This window comes from Rhinoraja longicauda, chromosome 5 (genome assembly GCF_053455715.1).
Source record: "Rhinoraja longicauda isolate Sanriku21f chromosome 5, sRhiLon1.1, whole genome shotgun sequence".
NCBI lineage: Eukaryota > Metazoa > Chordata > Chondrichthyes > Rajiformes > Arhynchobatidae > Rhinoraja > Rhinoraja longicauda.
This window is the reverse complement of record NC_135957.1, coordinates 32,457,486-32,481,062: the sequence shown is the minus strand read 5'-3', so window position 1 is coordinate 32,481,062 and position 23,577 is coordinate 32,457,486. Positions and strand designations below refer to the sequence as shown.

Here is a 23,577-nt window from a genome sequence, read left to right as displayed (position 1 = left end):
CAGTAAGAATGTACAAAGAGTTTTGCATTTTTTTTGTTTTGTACAAATTTTTAATTACAAATAAAATTTGATTTTGAAATTTTAAAAGTGCACTGGTGAAGGAAAGTTCATTAAAAATTCTATTAATTTGCAAGTGACAAGCCTGTGACTAAATCAACATATTCTGCAGGAGCTGATACACACACCTATGCAAGTGCCAATGAATTACAAGGACACTATGTTCTTTATCTATACAAGGGGATGATGCAACTCATATTTATATTTTGAAATATGACAGATAGACAAAGTTTCATGCTCGTAATAATTCTCCCTTATGCCATATTCCCCAGTGTGTCAGTGTCATGTGCTGTTCTTAGGCCACTGAACGTAACATACAACTGAAATTTTCAATAATGACATCAAGGCAAATATTGCACAACATTTGATATTGTTGTGCATGTGTGCAGTCTCCAAGTGTATAGATATTAAATGGAAGGATGATTTGAAACCAATTTTTGAAACTGTGTGATCCAAACACAAAAAACTGATTTAGTTACCAAGTATTAATACAATTTCATTGCATAGTAGAAAGATTATATAGCACATATTCTTTCATAAGGTAAGAATTAGGAGCAGGATAAGACCCTAATGCCAATTGGATTTGTTCCCCAATTCAATAATATCACAGCCATTTGATCCACATATCCCTTGACCTGCTTAGTATCGCAAAAAATCAATGGATTTCAGACTTGAATGCACCGAGTCTGAGCATACACAATACTCTGAGTAAAACAAAATGCTTGCTCACCTCAGTCCTAAGTGACTATCCCCTGGACTTGACACCACTTCTCTTAATTAACAGCACACTCTAAGGAAATGTCTTCTCAACATCTGCCCTTCACTCCCTCTCAGAATTTGACTATTCTTCTAAATCTCAGTGAGTGTAGCTTCATCTTGCTCAAGCTAGGCACAAAATGCTGGAGTAACTCAGTGGGCCAGGCAGCATCTTCGAACAGAAGGAATGGGTGATGTTTCAGGTCGAGACCCTTCTTCCACTGCTCCATCTTGCTTAATCTCTTCTCTCAGGACTAATCACTCATCCTAGGAATCAACTTATTAAATAAATATTGCACTGTCTCCTAATCATGTAAATTGTTAATTGGAAATAAAAAAAGGACTTTGCTCAGTATCCCAGGAGGTCCCCTAAAAGTCGTGTAGATTTTCAGTAAGACTTCCTTAAACTTCTTTCCCAGCCTCTTTGCTTTCAGAATTATTTGTTCTCATTGCAAGTTAACTTTCTGCAATGTCGTGCATCAACATTTACCAATTACTTGTCTGATAACAAATTTTGGTTTTCTGATCCTCCTGCCAAAGTCAATAACCACTCTTGCCACAATGTGCTTCATTGCTATTCCTGCCCAATCATTTAACGTATCCACATTTTTCTGACCACTCTGCATCTTTACCATGGATGGTAAATTTACCCATTTAGGCTAGCCTTGACAGCGACAACTACAAAATGTGGTTAACCAGTTTGGGATTGATTAACAGCTGACAACAAAAGAAATCGACTAGCCTGATTGTTCGGGTTTCTGTGCTCAGCCAATCTGGCAATGCTGCTTATTGTTAAACTTTATATTTAGCTGATCAGCTATTGACTATTGTTCTTTCACACAACAGGTAATTTTTCCTTAAAGCACTTTTGGGTAAGGTACCTTTTACAAAGGGTAATTTGACAGATTGTAATAATTAAATACTCTTAATTATGTAGACTCTAATGTGTTAAAATGGAATTAAAATGTTTTTTCATTTATTTTATTTTATTCAGATATACATTCCCACTTGAGCATTCAAATCAATTACAGCACAGGACTACAGAATGAAATGTCTTGGGGGAGGTGTCAAATAAACCAAAGTATTTAACAAACAGATTTTACAGTTCAGTAGGCACAGGATAATTATTAACAAATCTTCCTTTGCATTATTCTTCTATCCACCAGCAAAACCCACAGGGTGTACTCCAAGATCAATTAATAAACAACCTATGTCTATTCAGAAAATGTTAAAAATGCATGCTGGCCGAGGTGTTAGCTGAGAGAGAAACATTTCCCCTTTGAAGGAGAAATGTCCTCAACAGATGGAACAAGCTAAATATAAAGATGGGAGAAATGTTGAGTAGCCTCTGGGAACAAAATGGTCACAGATTTAGCTTTTTAGCAATCTATCTTCAGAAAGGGACTAAGCAGAAAATATACCAGAAACAAATATTTTTAAAATATTGGACCATGGTCATCTAAACCTCCAGATGGGACCACTCATGTCCTACAGAGTTATCATATGACAAGATACAATACGATAGAACTTTATTTATCCCAGGAGGGAAATTGATCTGCCAACAGTCATTAAACACAAGATACATGAAACATGAAATTTAAGTGATGAGTGGAAAGGATTGGGGATGTGCAAAGATTTGGGGGGGGGGGGGTGGGAGGGGAGGGAGAGGGGAGTCAGTCTACCCCACGACAGAAAGGGGAGGAGTTGTACAGTTGGATAGCCACAGGGAAGAAGGATCTCCTGTGGCGTTCTGTATTGCATCTTGGTGGAACCTGTCTGTTGCGGAAAGTACTCCTCAGGTTGACTAGTGTGTCATAGATCCATAGAGTTGTACACCCCAGCAAACAGCCTGGGGTCATTTTGCTCATCTACTGTGCTCTAAAAGTTGCTATGCTTTCTTTTAACTCCATCATCTGGCCACAATACCTTCAGTGTAAGGATTTGGCTGCAAGTTTCTCATCAGAATAATGGAGAAAATGGAAACACAAACTACAGGTGCTGGAATCTTGAGCAAAAATCAACTGCTGGAAGAATTCAGCAGGTCAGGCAGCATCTATGGAGGGAATGGATGGACAACATTTTGGTTCTTGTCTGAAATGGTGTTTTCTTCCCTGTTATCCATCATAGATGCTGCCTGACCCTTTGAATTGCTCCAGCAATTTTGTTTTCAAGTAGAGTAAGTGGTTTTGAAGTCCATCAGAAAGCAATATTTTGAGTGCTACTGATTATTTGATCCTTTCAGATAAAACACTACCGTGATTTGGTTTTTTAAAAGTACCCAAGTGGGAACATTCACCCCCCCCCCTTACTCCGCCCCCATCATTCCTCTGCACTCCCTCTAGAACTGCCAAAACAGTTGTGGTTTTACATCGTACACAAAATGGAACATAAATTGGCAGAATTCCATTCTTTGAACACTATGACCAATTGTTGACCGTGGACAGCTGGATTTACAGCCCTTCAATATGGCAGCCAAAAGCAGAAGATACATGCTTAAGAAATTAATTTTACAAACAAACCAAATAGCTACATTTTGGTCGATGGGTTTAGAATGAGCTTCTATCAGGGACACAAAAATCCTAGAAAGTTGTAAAAGAAAACCTATGGGAGGATGGACAGATCTGCAAGCATGGAGTTTACAGAAAAAAATCCGATTATTTGCATTTAAGTGAGAATTTATTTTAGTTGACTTTAATTTGTTGCAGACAAAATGCCATCTGTGGAATCTTTTCAACTTTGTAACCTTTTATTATTAGCACTGATTTCATGTTCTAGTTGCGGTTCTATAAATGGATAGCTTCTCTCCAGGAGATGTGCTTGCTGTCCATTATGATGGATAAAGTAACACTCCTGCAAATGGAAGAAAAGACTGAGTTGAAACTTTTAGATTGCTGTTCAACCATACTGATTGAGTTAACGGACTAACATGATGTTCTTAGTTTCTTAACTTGCAGCCTGCATCCCAGTTGTTCTGCATCACAGTTTGTGGTTATTTCCTGACACAAGGCGAAGCAGGCACACCAGAGGTAAAGGTTCATGAATACACAGTTAGGATGGGACTCCCCGCCGAACTTATGAAATCTTGTGTCATTAGCTTAAACTTGAACAAAGAAATCCCGTTCAGCCACCTCTCCTGCTTCCATTTGCACATGCAATTGAATGTGACTACACTACTGCCCCCGATCATGCATTCCAGACCCCAATCACTCATTCATCATCCTATACCAACAGACCTAAATAAAAATAGCCATTGGACCTCATTGACAATGGATATGTTTTTCTCAATAAGATGAGGTAATGCATAATGCTGGGAAGGTCAGCGTAGGGTAGATTGTGTCAGTCTATGTCCATTTCAGGTAGAAAGGGTATGGTGGCATCAATTCACTGACGCATGATGCTAAACAACTTTAAAAGATGGTAAAGGGGTGGAATTTATCCACTGATTCTGTTGCCCTAGTGTTTCAAAACAAACTGAATGAATGGCTTTGTCATTGATCTCTGGGATGCCTCCAGTCCCAAGAAGGAATGCACAAATCTTCACAAAGAGAAAATTCAATCATTTACTATCAGGATCCCAAGCAACAGTTACAAAAACCATGAAAACACACTGCTACTTAAAACAGGCTAATAAAAATCCAGTAAAAGGAATGATTCTAAGATTTTCCCAACAAACGTTACTGGTTTAACAAAAAATAATTTGCAAATAAACCAAGTTTCTAAATAAAATTTAAAATGAACACCTTTGAAAATATAAATCAATGCACATCAATAGTTATTCGTCAAAAAGTGTGAACTTGGATGAAACATTTGGTAACTCAATGGTGCCATTTTAATACGTATGTTTCTGACATGATTTATTGGCAGCTACAGTCAGCTGTGGCTGGAACTTGACATGAAAGTGGAAAACCTATTATGGAAGCTTTTACAGGTAGACAAACATGCAAGAGATTATATAATGCCTTTGAGATGCCGCACATTAAAGATGCAATGCAACCATCCAAAATATCATAGAGTAAACTTGTTGACTTTGACTGGATTTGTCCCAGATAGACAAATCCAGGAAAATAAAAACTCACTGAAAAGTTTCCAGTCACTTTGCAATTACATTTACCGACAACATTACAAAACTTGGAAAGATGCCAGTATCCATATTCCTTTTACAAACCTTCTGAAAGTAGATTTTACAAACCCAACAATGAAATACATGAGGCTGTGTGATTGCAATGAAAAATCACTAAATCTACTTTCTTCCCACTGTAATTTTTTTTCTTTCAGTGCAACAAATTATTTCCAATGATTCATGCCTGGCATGTTCCTTAACTCTATTCACGGAATGAAGTCGAGTACTTAAAGACTCTCAAAACATTGCACTCAGAACTTCTAGACGGAGAAGAAAAAACCTCCTGAACAACAGGCTTAGAATTGGCATGAAATGCTTAAAAGTTAAAAACTTATTAGTTATTTGTTAATTGTACAAAATATCAAAGCATATTGTAAATATTGAAATCACATTATACACCCATACATGTTTTGCCAACAAAATCCATGTCTCCAGGTTAAAACATAAACTTTACTTGAAAGTTTGTCTGGTAAATTACCTTTGACTTTTTATGACATATTTCAATTATAATGTTGATGTCACTTACTCTGAACAGATCAAATTGATGTGAGTATATGATGAATAATTCACCATATACTCACCTGATTCTTTAATGTTATGAATGAAAAAATACCATATGGCTTGCTAATCACGTCTGGAATTCTGGCAGAGTGTGAAATATTTCAAATAATCAATTTGGAAATTTCCTCCAATATCAATAGAGAGTAAGTTATGTGATGTGTCATTGCTTTCATGAATTAATAGCCAGATTTAATTTAAATCAGGCCTCAGACATGCATACTAGCTGTGTTTAAATTCAATGCTCATGATTCAGATCTATTTATATCAATTTCAAAACCGATGGAAAATCTCTATCATATTATGGTCACACTTCCCTTGAGCTTGTCTAATAATGAGATTACTAACTAATATTGAATCATTACACGACTATAACAAAAAATAACTTGATTCCTGATTGTTTCAATAATTTTAATTAGATTTCATGTTGCAATTTGTTTGATAAAGCGAAATATACTAATCAAAAAGGTTTCCCATGTAATGACAGATTCTTATTTATTTTCAAGACACTCCATTAGATGAAATTACATTACTGCAATTAAGTGATCTACACAGGGTTCTAGGTGTTCCAGTGCATGAATCACAAAACGTTAGCAGGTAAAGTTACCATTAGTTAGAAAGGTAAAGACCATGATGGCCTTTATTGCGCAGAATGGTATTGGTAATGGTTTATTATTGTCACGTAAACCGTGATACAATAATAGACTTTGACTGCGGGAGTTTGTTACAGCTGTAGGGGGCCATGAGGCCATACTTGGAAATACTGTTCATGAGGCCTTACCTGGAAATATTGCACATGTGTTTGACTACTTTACCTAAAAAGGGATGTAGTAGCATTGGAGGCAATCCAAAGGTAATTCAGCAGACTAATTCTTGGGATGAGAGGGTTGATCTATCATGAGAGACTTGGCAGTTTCAGTCTTCTGTAAGTCCCCTAAGGGAACTTGACAGGATAGATGCTTAAATATTTTCATTGGAGGGAGAATCACAAACAAGGGGACATCATTCCAAAATAAGGGACCAGTCATTTAAAACTGAAGAGCACAGATATTTTTTCTCTTGGAGGTCAGTAAGTTTTTGAAATAATCTGCCCTCATGGGGGTTGGAGAACAAGATCATTGTCTCCACCCTCTACACCATTGCAAACATTGGACTTTGTCTCACAGAGAACTATATTCTGTACTCTGTATCCCCTTTGTTCTATCTGTTAGTCGTGAGTTGGACTTGATTGTATTTCTGTATAGTATTATCTGATCTGATTGGGTAGCATGTAAAACAAAGCTTCTTGCACTGTACCTTGGTATACGAGACAACAACAAACCTGAACCTAATTAGATATATTTAAGGTGAAAATAACTATTTGAAAGAACAAGAAGTTACAGATTTTGGGAACTGTATAGAAAGGGAGTTGAGACCAGCATAGAATGGCCATGAATATATTAAATGATGAAGCAGGCTCCCGGGGCCTGGTGGTCTACTCCAGCTCCTATATTCTGATGTTCTTGTGTTTGTTATAAAAAAACAGCTTTACCAATAAATAAAAGAGCCAACAAATGAGGAAATGATAAAGATATTGCACTCTAGTGAAGTGATTTTGTACCTCGTCAGGTATTTTCCTAATCATTATTAAATATAAATATTAATTATTATTAAATCTTCAGTCTGAAGAAGGGTCTCGATCCGAAACATCACCCATTCCCTCTCTCCTAGATGCTGCCTGACCTGCTGAGTTACTCCAGCATTTTGTGATACCTTCGATTTGTACCAGCATCTGCAGTTATTTTCCTATATTAAATATGCAATGTTAACTTTGACATATGCTCCAATGTAACTACTCAACATATTTTAACCCATGAGCAATGCTAAAACAGGTATTTTATCAACTATGATTCCCAATCTTGCTCCGTTTGACTAAAGAAACTACTTCAGATTAAACATTCGCATCAGGGTTGGATGATAAACCCTGAAGTGTTTTGCCAGCCTTGTGTGTTACAGGAATACTCGCACTCAACTTAGTCTTACTATGTTAATATACATTAATGACTTGGATGAAGGGATTAAAAGTACCGTTAGCAAATTTGCAGATGATACAAAGCTGGGTAGTAGTGTGAGCTGTGAGGAAGATGCTATGAGGTTGCAGGGTGACTTGGACAGGTTGTGTGAGTGGGCAGATGCATGGCAGATGCAGTTTAATGTGGATAAGTGTGAGGTTATCCACTTTGGTGGTAAGAATAAGAAGGCAGATTATTATCTGAATGATGTCAAGTTAGCAAAAGGGGATGTACAATGAGATTTGGGTTTCCTAGTGCATCAGTCACTGAAAGGAAGCATGCAGGTACAGCAGGCAGTGAAGAAAGCCAATGGAATGTTGGCCTTCATAACAAGAGGAGTTGAGTATAGGAGCAAAGAGGTCCTTCTGCAGTTGTATAGGGCCCTAGTGAGACCGCACCTGGAGTACTGTGTGCAGTTTTGGTCTCCAAATTTGAGGAAGGATATTCTTGCTATTGAGGGCGTGCAGCGTAGGTTTATTAGGTTAACTCCCGGAATGGCGGGACTGTCATATGTTGAAAGACTGGAGGGGCTAGGCTTGTATACACTGGAATTTAGAAGGATGAGAGGGGATCTTATCGAAACATATAAGATTATTAAAGGGTTGGACACGTTGGGGGCAGGAAACATGTTCCCAATGTTGGGGGAGTCCAGAACCAGGGGCCAAAGTTTAAGAATAAGGGGTAGGCCATTTAGAACGGAGATGAGGAAAAACTTTTTCAGTCAGAGTTGTAAATCTGTGGAATTCTCTGCCTCAGAAGGCAGTGGAGGCCAATTCTCTGAATGCATTCAAAAGAGAGCTAGATAGAGCTCTTGAGGGTTGCGGAGTCAGGGGGTATGGGGAGAAGGCAGGAACGGGGCACTGATTGAGAATGATCAGCCATGATCACATTGAATGGCGGTGCTGGCTCGAAGGGCCGAATGGCCTCCTCCTACACCTATTGTCTATTGTCTTGCCAGGATAGAAGTGGAGTAAAATTTTAAAAAACATTAACTCACATGGATCACGGCCGCTTTTAATGGGAATTCATTGTGGATCCGGATTCCCGGTGGAATGCAAGACGATGAGATAGATGTAAGAGAGTGTAGGATCAGGTCACTGTGGAACAGCAAGCTGCACTTTCCTCACCGCTGGGCCAGGGGTGAACATTGACATGTTGGCGATGTTTGGTGGGGAAGGGGATTGGGCTGCGTTATTGGGGGTTTTTTTCTCTCCCAATGCTGCCTGTCCCGCCCTTGGGCTGGATTGGTGAGCAAAGACTGACGTGTTGCGGTTTTGTTAAATATTTGTCCCCCCCCCCCCCGCAGAAATCCTCCCACCCACCCACCCACCAAAAGTCAAATGTGGAGGTGGGAGGGTGGATATACAGGGGGGGATTGCCCGGGGGCAGTAAGTGAAGGGAGGCAAGGCAAGCCTGGCAAGGCAAGGCAAGGGGCACACGATGGGCGGCGGCGGCAGTAAGTGGAGGAAGGCGGCGGTGGGACCCCCGTTGCCGGCCGCCAGCCAGAGGGAGTCGGTCTGCAGCGAGGAGGGAGCGGGCGGCGAAGGTCTGCAGCGGTGGGAGGGGGACTGGCCGCCCGTGGTGCAGCGGCAAGCGGGCAGGGCAGCGGCTGCGAGCGGGGACTGGACGCTGCAAGCCGGGGGCGGCTCCTCTCGGCGACCGCAGCCTTCCCCGTGGAGGTTGCCCAAGGCGCCCTGCGGCGACTGCACGCCTTCCATCCAGTGCCTGTCCGGGGGACAGGACGGCGGCAGCAACAGCAACAGGAGCCCGGACAACCCCCGCCCTCCGCGGGCAGCCGGTGCCGGTGCATGTGCATGGCCCTCCACCCTCAGCGGCTGCTCCCTCGGCCTCGGCAACAGCCGCAGGAGCCCCGGCTCTGCACATGTGAGTCTGTCTGCAACACTCGCAATGTAAACAACAACACTCCTAAACATACAAGTAACATTTACATACAGTATAAGAAAATAACTGCAGATGCTGGTACAAATCGATTTATTCACAAAGTGCTGGAGTAACTCAGCAGGTCAGGCAGCATCTCGGGAGAGAAGGAATGGGTGACGTTTCGGGTCGAGACCCTTCTTCAGTCTGAAGACCCTTCTTCAGAGACCCTTCTTCAGTCTGAAGAAGGGTCTCGACCCGAAACGTCACCCATTCCTTCTCTCCTGAGATGCTGCCCGACCTGCTGAGTTACTCCAGCATTTTGTGAATAAAGTAACATTTACAACCGTGCACCAATCTGCTTTCGTTTGTTTCTAAGCAATGGTCTTAACAGGCCCTTTTTTAAAAAAACTTTCAGAGACATTCGTTTAATTTTAGGTAATAATTCATTGCTTTTTGTAAAATGAAACCCATTTGTAATGGATATTCTGTCTGCAGCTTAAATTGGACTGGGGCGCAGAGCCATTCTCCAAAGAAATGCCTTTACCACAAATACAGCACAGCGCAGGGTTTAATTTAATACAGTTCCACTCTATCAGTAACTCATTGCCTCAAATTGTATCCAAGTATCTTAAGGATTGTTTCTAAAAACTCTGTTTTCAGGGAACTGTTCAGCTATGCCGTCTGAATTCTCGCAATCTCTGCTGCAGTCGTGCATATTTTGTTTTAAACTTTCTTCCGTGAAACTTTGTGTCCATAGTGGTACATTAGGGTTAGGGATGGTACGTGGATTAAACAATAATTATTCAGAACAACATTCTCAATCATTTTCCACCCCGCGCTAATTGTTTTCGTACCAAGCTGAAGAGCTTGCAAGCAAACGGCAAATTTAAAGTTCAAACTTGAATAGCTAACCGGTCAGGTTGGGGCAGGAGGGGGTGAGGGGTGGGTAGTGAACTGCCAGCTCCCGTTTATTACTAGAAGCAAGGTGATGGGCATCGTCAAGGGGTTTCTATGTTGCTCCAGTGGGCGATTGCCGGCGACCGCTTCTCGCTGCCACCCCATCCCTCTCCATCCCGGGCCTGTCCCAGTTTAATATTAAACTGCGAGCTCTCAAGGTGCCGATGGTCCTTAACGGCCTTGAATGTGCACTGTACTGCCTGTGGACTCGGTGGGCTCCAGACTGGGTTGAAACATGCAACAAAGCGGTCATTGTGAAGCACAGCCTCAGTCAGCACAGCGCAGACAGGTCTGTGCATTGCCGTTGGCCTTGAACTGATTGGCTATCTCAGAGGACAATTTAGAGTTAACAACATTGCTGGGGGTCAGAGATTACATATACAGTTTGTTCTTGGTTCTTGGTCCTCCAAAATATTCCAAATGGAATTTAAACTGGAGGTGGCAGAGTATGGACTTAAGCAAGAAGGGCTTCTTGGAGAAGAAGAGCTACCTTGGGACAGGACAAGAATGATACACTTCCTTCTCTGAACCCACTAGTGGATCAGACGAATTGTTATTTAAAATTCCAGATTTATTTAATCATTTGAAGTTAAATTCCCTAGGTGGGATTAAAACTTGAGATCATTAGTCCTAGCTGAGAAATATTAGCCTAATGACTTAACCAGCTGTATTAACCGTTCTTCCAATAAAAAATACAGGATAGCATGGTATTCCTAACGAAACAACTATTGCATCCATTGTAAAATAGAAATTATTGGTAAGATGTGGGAACACATGAAATCTCAAAGAAGACACAAGGTGTGTTTTTAAAAAAGTTACAGAAAACATTATACAATTTTGAAACATTTCACTCGCTGAGCCTTTTAAATATACTTGTGTATTTCCTGTAAAAATGCTGGATACCTGTCATAAATGGGAATGATTTGCATCCTTTGAGACAGATATGACACAATGTTATTACATCATTACCATTTCATTGAAATATTTGCAGGTGCTTGCATTGATAAATTAAATGCATTGTGATGTGAGGAAAATGTACACCAGGTTACCCCAGCCACCAACTCAACCAGAAACGGCAGTAAACGGGCAACAAATTGCCACTTTCTTGCTCTCCAAAATCCACTGTCTGGTACTACGTCTGCAATATTCTCCAACCTTGTAATACCTGGAGAAATCTCTATTCCTCTAAATCCTGCATAACCCTGTGATATGATATGGCTGTATTTTACCTTTCTGGATCATAAATTCTGGATTTTCCTTCCTCTATATCTACTTCTCTCCTTCCATTAAAAAATTGTTCCCAAACCCTACAACCAAACATTTTATCATCTGACATAGCATCAACTCATTGCTGGTTATTACCTTTTGTTTAAAAACCATCCTGGGAGTTTTCATACATGTTCCTTTAATAAATGCGAAATAAGTTGCGGTATTGTAGTGCAAAGTCAAAGCAAAGGGTGTGCAAAGCAGTCTTACAAATAGCAAAATAAGGAAGCACAAATGGGGATGGAAAATATTTTTGAGTGATAAATGTTAGAAGAAGAATCTACTTAGACACCAAAATAATCTTGCTGCCTTTCTTCATATGGACACATGGTATATTTGCAGGTACATTCCATGTTATATATTTTTTAAAGGTGCCTTAAATCATGATTCCACCCTCCAGGCTCTTTTGAGAATCTGATTAAAGTCTACAAAATGCACCATGTTCTTGGTCCTCCCGATATCTCCTCGAGAGATTCACAGTCCATGTGTACTTTGTGCCTTTGTATGTGTACACCTTTGTATGTGTACACCTTTGTATAGCTCTTCAAAATGTGTTACTACAATAAAACTACAATTAAATGCACTTTGTGTAATATTTAAAAACATTATCCAACTTATTAGTAACCTCTCTGTTTATCATGCAGGGAGTATTCATGATAAAGACTCGACACGTAGAAAATAACAACTTGGCAAATGGGTGAGTTGTGTATTAACAAGCCAACCTGTATTATTGCTACTGCATCCAAAAAACGAAATAAAGTTTCCATTGATTTGGCTGTGGATATTGTCCTCCAAGTTTTCTTACTTGGTTAAGCAACAAGTATACTATTAACTGAGTTTAAAAAAAATCTCTACAGCCTTCTAAGGAGAAATATTTTAAAGTTCAAAGGTGGTTAGTGTGGGTTTTCTGTAAGAGATTATATAGAATTATATTTACCTATTGGAAAAAAAAAATTGTCAGAAAGTTAGGGAACATGAATTTTAGAGTGCCAAAAAAAACTGGATGCTGGAGATACCAGATTCAACAGTATCTGGGGAGAGAAAATGTTAACATTTCAGGTCAATGCCCTTTCATCAGGTCTACTTTCTGATTATAACCAACATTCTCTTGTGTTATAAATGTTGAGGAGTTTACTATTTAAAGTTTAGCATATAGTTTTATTTGGGGTATTTTATTTATTAAGGTAGAACACAATGTCCTCCATTTAAGAAATGGAATTCCCATGCACAAAAATGGTATGAAACAATAATTCCCTTTTATAATTGCTATTATAATAAATCTCTTAGTCAATGATATTGTATTAACAGAATTTCACAAAGCTAGTTTAATATAGTAATTCCCATTACAAAGAGCTTTGAATTCATAATCAAAATAAGCATAGGTGTAAATATTCTGCAGGCATGCAAAAAAAAAGTTGCAACATTGGGACAGCCCCAATCTCTAGCCATATATTTATTAAAGACAAATGTACTTGACCTCCACTCCATTAATCCTTCTGTCTCAGATTTATTTATCCATTATGATATTGGCAAGAGTGAACATGGGGTAATCCATGAGACCACATATTCCTATTTCACTGAAAATTTCCTTTGCCGTGTATTTTCACTCGTGTGCTAAATGGAATAGATTCATAACGGTTCTAGGAGCTCAAAACAGAGTTGTTTTTAGGCAACACTGCCATCTACTTGATAAAGTGGAAAATTACCTGGTAATTTCCTGCCATCTAAAAACAAACGGGGCATCTTCAATCCTTTTGGGGACAGTTCCCCAACTCATCACCATTATGTCTGCACCATAACATCTGAAAAATGATGAAATACATCATCGGTGATCCTTTTAAGCAGGACTTGTTAATAACATGTTTACTGGTCATTTTGGCTTCATAAATGAATTCTGAAGCTGAGTTGTGAGTGAGTGCTTTAAATGTTGTAACTACAAGGGAACCTAGTAAAATTGATGCCAAGTTTTATCGTGACAAAAAACCTCTATTGGATAAAGTGTACCTCATAAAGAAGTTTACTTTGTTTAAACTGTTTTCAAATAGTTTTGACAGGTACTTGGATTTGAACGGCATAGAGGGATATGGGTCCAATGTGGGTAAATAACATGAGCAGAGGTAGGCATTGTGCTTAACATGATCGAGGTGGGCCCAAAGGGTCTGTTTCTGTGCTGTATGTTTTGATGACTCTGAAGATGGTTGCAGTTGATGGAACATATTCCCTTCCATTTGATACCACTTTAAGATTCCTCACCTTGTGTTCGGTGCTAAGGCACTTTCATCAGGAACCTTATCTGGGTCATCAGGTCCAACATAGACTTTTTTGTTGATGTTCTGTTTCTTCTCACCTCACGGTGCCAACATCTAACAAGACCTGAGGTATATATTCTGAGGCCAGGATTATTAATCATTTGGAAAGGCAGAGATAGCCAGCGGTTTTGTCAAAGGCAGATCCTGTCTAACCAAAGTGGATTGATGAAGGCAGTGTAGTAGATGTGTTTACATGGACTTCAGTAATGCCTTTGACATTACTGGATTATTAATGCCTTTGACATCTCATGCATTTTTCTTCTTGTCTTTTCATTTCATTAAATTAATCATCAACAGCAATAGCAAAGTCTTGACTACCTTGGAACATGGACTAATACGAAAAAAATAAATCCTGGTGTTGATGTAGCAAGTTAAATCTGTTCTTTTACCAAGGCCTTCCTTTCCAGTATGAGAAATGCTTATTCTTGATTTCAGACATTCAGATATGCTAAGATCTTGGCATGTGGTGATATCAGGGGAGGATGTTTATATTTGAGTATGAAAACTAGGGTGTTCACATGGTAACAATGATCTCATGTATGATGATCGTAGGATTTTACCGTGCTTAAGTTGCCAGTGGCTTAACTCAAGTTACACAGAAAAATCTGAACAAAATCGTTTTGACACTAACTTAGCTTTGATAAGATGACAAACTTTCTTGTGATCAAGTTGTAACTTAATAAAAGAATTCATGTGACACTCCACGCCTGCTTTAGACTTTATCCTCTTTCTATACTTCCTGAAACAATATCATGATTTGAAATTTTTTAAATTGGCATAAATGGATGGAAACGTTCTCATCTAGAATTATGACTGTTTGTTCTCTTCCAGATTCCAGATGAGTGGCAAGAATATGCCATCCAACTTGACTCCAATTCTGTACGATTATTCCGAAGAGGAACTAATGGCGAGCATTGAAAAAGAATATAGCTGACCAGAAATGAAAGGTTGTCCATTAGACAGAATCCATGCACTTTGCCAAAGTGAACTGGAATGCCTTTGAACATATTTAGCAATTTGCAGCAGTGTTACAAAATATCTTAATAAAGCAATTGCTTTGTATATAATTTTTTAATAAATAATTGGTGTACAGAAACTATGCATTGATTGTTCACAATTATTGGTTTCAATTTATTTTATGAAAGCTGGATTATTAAAAGGTTAGTGGGTACAGGCAGGACTGGATACCTTGAAAAGCATGTATGATCATGGTTGCTGAAAATTTGTACTCACAATCTACCAGCAGTCGATAGTCAACAGTTTGATATTTTAATCTGAAAAACGCAAGTTCTCTGCTACCAGTGGAGTCTACCCAGGAAATAATGTTTAAACTCTGATTATAACCAGGAGTAATACAACAATTTAATCATTATCTACCATTTTAATATTTCAGAACAATTCTCATTGGGGCCACCACGCTTCAGATGACCACGACAGTCCTTTCAGGTTAGGCAGACGTTCACTTGCACCACCTCCAACTCCATCTACTGTATCCATTGTGCAAGATGTGGACTCGTACATCAGCGAGATCAAACGTAGACTGGGTGATAGTTTCGCTGAACACCTTCGCTCAGTCCGCGTGAACCTACCTGATCTCCCATTTGCTAAACACTTTAATTCTCCTTCCCATTCCTCCACAGACCTTTCTGTCAGAGGTCTCCTCTATTGTCAGAATGAGGCTAAACACAAAATTGGAGGAACAGCATCTCATATTTTGCTTGGGCAGCTTACAGCCGAGTGGTATGAATATAGATTTATCTAACTTCAGGTATCCCTGGCATTCTCTCTCTATCCCACTACCACCCAAGTCTCACTAGCTTGTCGTTTTCACCCAGCAAACAGCTAACAATGGCCTGTTTCCTTTATCATCGTTACTTTTTTGCATATCTTTCATTGTTCTTTATCTCTCTACATCATCGTCTATATCTCTCATTTCCCTTATCCCTAGCCAGTCTGAAGAAGGGGCTCGACCCAAAACGTCACCCATTCCTTCTCTCCAGAGATGCTGTCTGTCCCGCTGAGCTACTCCAGCTTTTTGTGTCTACAGATAATCAATAACCAGGTTTTAGCTTGCATTCTCTCTGCACCCATGCAAGTTTCCCCCTGGAGCTCTGCTTCCCTCCCACATCTCGAAGGCATGTTCATAGGTTAATTAGCAACACAAATAGCTAATTTATAATATGGGTTAAAAGGAGACTTGAGAGTATAAATTACAGGGAAATGGCTATGGAGAGCATTGATATGATTGCTCGGAGAGCTGGCATTGCTCAATGGGTGAAATAACATTTCTACATCGCAAGGAAAATAAGACCTTAATACTTATTCTAGGTGATTTTTTAAAAATTGAGAGAATTAACCACCTGAGGGCATATGTTAATCCAAAGTTTGTCCAAAGCAAAGGTACTAGAGGAACAAGATGGACCACTCCATTGAAATCGCCTATACTGAAGTGTAGTACGCAAAGGAGGGTAACATCCACCATTTTAGTAGGCAAAACCCACCGTTCGCTATGCCTCTCGCAGTGTAATCAGTGTTTTGGGGGAACAGTATGTGTGATGATACCATTAAAATGCATAATATAACTCATCTATCAACTCACAGATTTTTGTTATTTTTCTTTTTAAATGTTTCTGCCTTCTAAAATGGCGTCATGACATACTATGGTTTTTAGGGTCGAGTGGACTTTCTTGCTCTGCTCTATTATCTTTGGTCCAAAGATAGATTTGTTTCAATATACATCATGTTTAAAGCTTGCCTGAAATTGAAGTTTACAATTGGGACAAGTCTGCTACCGTTTGTAGAATTGTCTTTTAGGATTATCTGCAGAATCACTAAAACAAAAATCAGATTCAATCCAGATCAGTCTTGTTGCGGTGTTTGATACCCAATTCTTATGAACACATTTAAGGATGGCAGAAGGGAGAGGGAGGGAAAATTGCAGGTTGAGATAACGGTTCTAGTTGTTGGAATGTTAACCAATTTACACAGCAAGCTTTTGTAAACACCTTTGTGAAATTGACCAGATCAGCTACATTTTGATGTAGATATAGAGGAAATGATTGACTCCATGAACAAGTACTCTGCAATACTGCCACGTATCCTTTAGGCCCAGTTGAGGTGGTAGATTGGGCCGCAGTTGACATCTCCTCTGAAAGATGACACACCCATTATCATAGCACCCCCTCAGCACTGCATTGAAGTGTCAATGTAGGCCTCTACATTTAAAGTCTCTGGAACGGATTTTAAACCACCCAATAACTGATCTACAACTAAAAGGTGAACACAAATTTCTTTCACTGTGGCTGCTTTTGAGAGGAATCAAGAGGTCACAAAGTGACTACTCCCAAGGGAAATAACTTGCTCGGCTTTTCCAGCGCAACTACGCTGATGGATCTGACGGTAGGGCTGCTGCTTCATGCCAGCAGAGACTTGGGTTCAATCCTGACTACAGGTGCTGCCTGTGCGGAGTTTGTATGTTCTCTGTCACCCCGTGGATTTTCTCTGGGTGCTCTAGTTTCCCCCCAAATCCCAAAGACGTGCAGGTTTGTACGTTAATTCCCTTCTGTAAATTGCCCCCAAGTGTGTAGGGCGTAGAACTAAGGTGATCAATGGTTGGCATGGGCTCGGTGGGCTGAAGGGCCTGTCTCCACGCTGTATTGCTAAGTTAAGCTAAATATCCCAGACCTGATGTAGAAGAAAAAATTAAAATATTCATTTACTTAATTTTGATTGGAATTAAATAAGGTAACGAAAGGGTGTGCGAACATGGCAATTGGCACCTCTCGTTGACCAGGTGCAGAAGAAGATCATGGGAATTTGGCCAAAACAAGTTTCAGACACATCCTTTCTAGAATTGTTTTCTCTTGTCTGGGAATGCGTAGCATTGGTGAATAAAGCACAACAAATTAGGACATAAACAAGGAAGCCTGTTTCTCAGTGGGAAGTGAATGAATGCTGGATCACAACAGCTAACCCTGTAATGTTGGTGACTATTGTGTTCAAAAGCACAACAGCATTAGCTGGGTAGACCAGCTACCACTAGTAGCACAGAAACGTTGCAGAAAATGGGGGCTTATGATTGGCTCGGAGAGGGGGCAGTGGTGCAGTCTGCTTGAAAGACGAGATAGAATAATGTCAAGATGCCCTTGTATTATGTTTGACTTGTATTAACCATCTGTTATTGAATAAGATTAACATAAACAAAAAGTATATTATGACTAATGAAATAATTAATACCCATGTAGTAGATAGTAATAACAAGAAAACATATAGCCAAGGACAAGTATATTTTCGTATAGTTGTATCTAACAAAAAAAAGTTGTTTACTGCACTGTCTAACTGTCGGCTAATTCTGCTGCAAAGACAGAGACTGGTGAGCAGTTAACTGCCACCATCTCTCCATGACACCGTGCAATAAAGACTCTTGAAGTGAACCTCGAAGTCTCCGATTTTCCTTTAATTTTCCTCTGTCAATTTCCTCAACACCCAGTGAGTACAACAGTATTCTGTCCTGTGGAGTATGAAACAGATAACTTTTTTCACGAGTGGGTAGTTTCAGGGTCATTGTTACTGAAACAAGCTGTTTTTCCCCCTTTTAAAAGGAAATTTTATATCAGTTGCTGAATTTAAATTGCACAGCCTGACAGATGGAACCTGAACTCAGTTTGTTAGCATGATCTTCTAGATTATTAAACAAATAATTCAACCATTGTGCCACTATCATCCCTCCGTACCTACCTGGCAATGAGGCTTGATGGATCCTGGAAAAGTCCAGCAATTGTCCCGAGGCAGTACAGTTCAGTTCAAAGCCCCCATCTCTAGAGTGCAGTGCAGTGCAGTTCAGCCCCTGTCTCCAGTGGGCCCAGCAGTGCTGTGCAATGCAGAGTCCCTGTCTCCAGTGGGCCCAGCAGTGCTGTGCAGTGCAGAGACCCATCTCCAGTGGGCCCAGCAGTGCTGTGCAATGCAGAGTCCCTGTCTCCAGTGGGCCCAGCAGTGCTGTGCAATGCAGAGTCCCTGTCTCCAGTGGGCCCAGCAGTGCTGTGCAATGCAGAGTCCCTGTCTCCAGTGGGCCCAGCAGTGCTGTGCAGTGCAGAGACCCATCTCCAGTGGGCCCAGCAGTGCTGTGCAATGCAGAGTCCCTGTCTCCAGTGGGCCCAGCAGTGCTGTGCAGTGCAGAGACCCATCTCCAGTGGGACCAGCAGTGCTGTGCAGTGCAAAGACCCATCTCCAGAGGGCCCAGCAGGGCCGGGGCAGAGCCTTTGCCTCTGTGAAACCTGTCAAGGAATTTAATGATATAAATCTCACTGGCATCCAAAGATTAACTCTTTTTAAATAATAATGTAAAAAATAGATTTTTGGAAAACACAATCACTTACAAAATATGAAAAGGTTATTTCATCAAGTTTTGTCAGATTCCACCATTTCACCCTTTTGTTATTTGCACCTCCAGCCTTGGTTACTGTCTCCACCCCTCACTCCCCCACCTGACTAATCTGCTAATCAACCCCTCCTCACCTGGATCCACATCTTGCTCCACCCCTTCATCTCACCTCTTTCTACCTCTACCCCATCAGCCTGAGGAAGGGTCCCGACCTGAATTGTCGTTAATGTATTTGCTATCAAATCCACTGAGTTTCTCCAGCAGATGTTTGGTAAATATTCCAGCATATGTGGTCTCTTATGTCTTCATGGAAAAAGTTCTTAAACTGACTAAAGTAACTGTTAGAAAAATGTAATCTTTTCCGTTTCATGGGCTGAGAGTGGGTAAATGGGTGGTTGATGGTCGGTGGGCCGAAGGGCATTTGTGAGGGAAAAGGTTTTGTATGCCATTTTAATTATCATTGCCCATCTGGCTACTTCAAAAGGGCGGCACGGCGGTAGAGTTGCTGCCTTACAGTGCCAGAGACCCGGGTTTGATCCTAACTAATGGTGTTGTCTGTACGAAGTTTGTACGTTCTCCCCGTGACTTGCGTGGGTTTTCGCCAGGTGCTCCAGTTTCCTCCCACTCCAAAAACCTACTGGTTTGTAGGCTAATTGGCTTGGCAAAATTGTAAATTGTCCCGAGTGTGTGTAGGATAGTGTTAGTGTGCAGGAATCGCTGGTCAGCGCGATCTCGGTGGGCCGAAGATCCTGTTTCCGCGCTGTCTCTAAACTAAAACTAAATTAAACTAAAAGACCCGAGGGTGTGCACATGCTTTGTTCTTCACTCCATTCGATATCTTCCCATTTATTATGAATCGCCTCAATCTGTTGCACCTCTCCGACTGCATTATCTCATGATTCCTGGGTCACCGTTCTGCCCATCTATCTACCATCCTGCAGTCTAAAGCTTTCCTCCGCATTGTAAACCACATGGCCCACTTCTACATCCCCCCTCAACTCCATCCAAGGACCCAAACAGTCTTTCCAGGTGAGACAGAGGTTCACTTGCACCTCCTCCAACCTCATCTAAGAGTTTATCTACTACATCTTCCGCAAACTTCCTTATCATGCCCCTACACTGAAGTATAAATTAATATCGTCACAAAGAGCATGGGGTGTAGAGCGAGCCTGGTGACAGTAGATAACATCCTTTTAGTCCCAAAGACAACCATTCCCCTTTGCTTTCTACCACTGAGCCAACTTCAGACCTACCTCAATTAACCTCAAAACCTTTTACTTTTTTGGACAGTCTGCCTTGTGGATTTGTGTCAAAACCCTTACAGGAATGTGTGCAGACTACATCAAAGACACACTCCTCATGCAGTCTCCTTGCTATTTCCTCAAAACATCCAGTCTGCCCAGAACTTTCCTTTCATAAAGTTATGTTGTCTGTCCCCAATTAACCTCTGCCTTTCGAAATGAAGATTTACACTCACGGAATTGATTCCAAAATTTGATGTCTCCACTACCAAACTAACTGGCCTAGAATTACTCAGTTTATGCCTTCACCTTTTAAACAACGGTACAATGCCAGCAAATGTAGGGCTTGTCCATTCCAGTTTAATGGCCTGTTAAGCATTTAAGTACTGCCAATAAAACTCTCTGGTACTGAAAATTAACTTTTGCAAATGTTAATATTTAATTAATGTTTTCATTCCACACTTTTCATCTCTCGCTCCGTCCCAGCTTTCTTTTTTTCATTTTATTCCCCATTTTGTACATTACTTGGGAATTGTTCTTACTTAAACCTCCACTTTCAGACCGGTTAAATGCAAGAGTAATGGATTGCATTGAGAGAGGTTGGAATATTTTTTCATGATCCAGCAGAGAATAAAGTCCAACGTTGGTTTGGGCGAGTGTGATTGCCTTGGGTGTTGGCTACAAGAAGAAAATCCACATGCTAGTTCAAAAAAGACTAGCTGAGATAAAGTTCTGCTCAGGTTCAGAGAAAGTCAAGGGGGTTTTAATTGCCTTATGTACCAACAACATAACAATGAAATCCTTACTTGCAGCAGCATGGGATTACCATGCTCTGCTCTGCTCGAGAGCACTGTTGGTGTTTGATCACTGAGCATACCTAAGCCTGAGGTCAGTGGATTATGGTTTGATAGTTTAGTTTAGTGTCATGTGTACCGAGGTACAGTGAAAAGCTTTTGTTTTGTGCCAACCAGTCAGCATTATGCGTACTTAGAGAACGCTAGACTTTGTGGGGAAAATGGAGTTAATGCAGGTAATCATCCATGATTAGTCTATTCCTGCCATTTTTTTTGTTATTATGACTTGACCTTTAATTGATTACATTGCAGATCAGAAAGAAGGTACTATTGGATGGACAAGAGACATCCAGGGCTGTAATGGGAAGGGTTGACTTTGGTATTTCTACTATCTGCTCTGAGACTTACAGTTCCTTACAGTGCAAACAAATGTGCAAGATAATGGAGACACTGAAATATTATTGATTAAAATTGCTTTGAATCATGGCAGAAACCCGAGCCCTGACCTTTAGTGGGGCAGAACAGGAGGGCAATTTCCCAGCACAGGTCAGAAAAAGCTGGCTCCAAACAGCTAATAACTTAAAAGTTGGAAGATTGTACGGCGTCAGGAATGGATTCCTGTGGCAGGAGTGTGTTGCAAACTCCAGGACAGGGAGCCCACAGAAGCAGCAGATGGAAACCCAGGCTAGGTTACAAATTAAACCTCCAGACCACCTCCCACCCAAAAATCTGAATCTGAGGGAATATGCTGCATTCACCCTGGAACTCTCATGACACTTCCTTGGTATCAGGATTTATTGAGCAGTGTTTAGATCTCACAGACATATGGCTATAGATGGGACAAAAAAAAAAAGGCATTCTCAAAGAACAAGGCCTATATACTGCAAGCACACAAAGGAAAAACCACATCAACTGGGAGCAAAAGTCCACATCACTGAGACTGTAAAAGCAATTTTCATCCAATTGGATTTTGTAGCCCAGGACGTCACTGCAGGCTATAAAATGTACCCAAGGTACAAACTCCCTGTAGTTTTTTCTGCAATCTGCCATCATTATAAAATCCTGCGTACATCTGAGGCTAAAATTATGACTAATCTGTGGTTGATTGCAGCTTTGTTCCATCATGAAGATAGTTTCTGAACCGTAAACCACTAAACCGTAAGCACTGTGTCAGCATGCTGAAGCCAGGAAGTACGTAATGCACATTATTCCTGGCACGATCATGGGGTGTGGTCTCTCTGCAAAGAAAAGTTAGTCACACTGTGTAAACCTCTGCTGTAAGCCCAGCAACCACCTCAAAAGCATGTTTTTGGGCTGAACGTTGCTCGAAGTCTTGGCACATCATTAAAGCCAGTAAAAAAGACCCACAGGATCATAGTCACGAATGCCTTGGCAAGTCGTACTTGGCTCACTTGAACATTAATGGAGCTTGCAGACTTTAAGCCAGAACTGCCATCAAAATGTCTCTTAAATATTCCATTGCCCTATTATAAACCACCTGAAATTGCAAGCAGAAAATATACCACAATTTTTAAAAAAAGATATTCAATTGTTTTCAATATTTTTCTACCCGTTTCATTTAAAATCCCTGATCATAAGCATTGGTTATACAAGGAAGAATCTTTGCTTCTCACAATATCGGGAGGCCTTTCAGCCCATCGGGTCTGCACATACTCCCACCTAAGCAATCTGATCACTGCCATTTCTTTCTCTGTAGCCCTGCCCATCAACATGACTTTAAATTTTTTTTTGCCACTTACCGACAACCATGGGGCAATTTACAGCAGTCAGTTAACCTACCAGCACATCTTTAGGATGTGGGAGGAAAGCAGAGCAAGCGATAGAAACCCATGCGGTCACAGAACAAAATACAAACTCCACAGTGTCTACGGTCGCGGATCAAACCTGCGTCCTTGGAGCTGAGGCAGCAGCACTACCTGATGCACCATCATGCCCACCTTCTTACTCAGTAACCTAAGATAGGCACGAAAAGCTGGAGTAACTCAGCGTGACAGGCTGCATCTCTGGAGAGAAGAAATGGGTGACGTTTCAGGTTGAGACCCTTCTTCCTTCCTACTCCTCTTATCTCGTCAAGAGGGCTAACTGTCATATGTATCTCAGATGTTTCATTGTCAGATGCACCGGCAACAGGACAATGACATTCTTACTTGCTGCAACTTAACAGGCCCATTAACACAAATAACCAC

At 40.6% G+C, this 23,577-nt stretch overlaps 1 protein-coding gene across 2 annotated transcripts; it reads left to right on the top strand.

Annotated features, from left to right (window-relative positions):
- The first annotated feature begins 8,853 nt into the window (after positions 1–8,853).
- On the top strand, positions 8,854–14,998 carry LOC144593962 (uncharacterized). Of its 2 annotated transcripts, XM_078400101.1 has the most exons (3): positions 8,854–9,426; positions 12,291–12,343; positions 14,787–14,998. In XM_078400101.1, the coding sequence occupies exons 1-3, from the start codon at positions 8,983–8,985 to the stop codon at positions 14,887–14,889; spliced, it is 600 nt and encodes a 199-aa protein (XP_078256227.1). In that variant the 5' UTR covers positions 8,854–8,982; the 3' UTR covers positions 14,890–14,998. The 2 variants fall into 2 exon arrangements, with proteins under 2 accessions (XP_078256227.1, XP_078256228.1); XM_078400102.1 differs by lacking the exon at positions 12,291–12,343 and having other exon boundaries at positions 14,787–14,916.
- Positions 14,999–23,577: the final 8,579 nt, after the last annotated feature.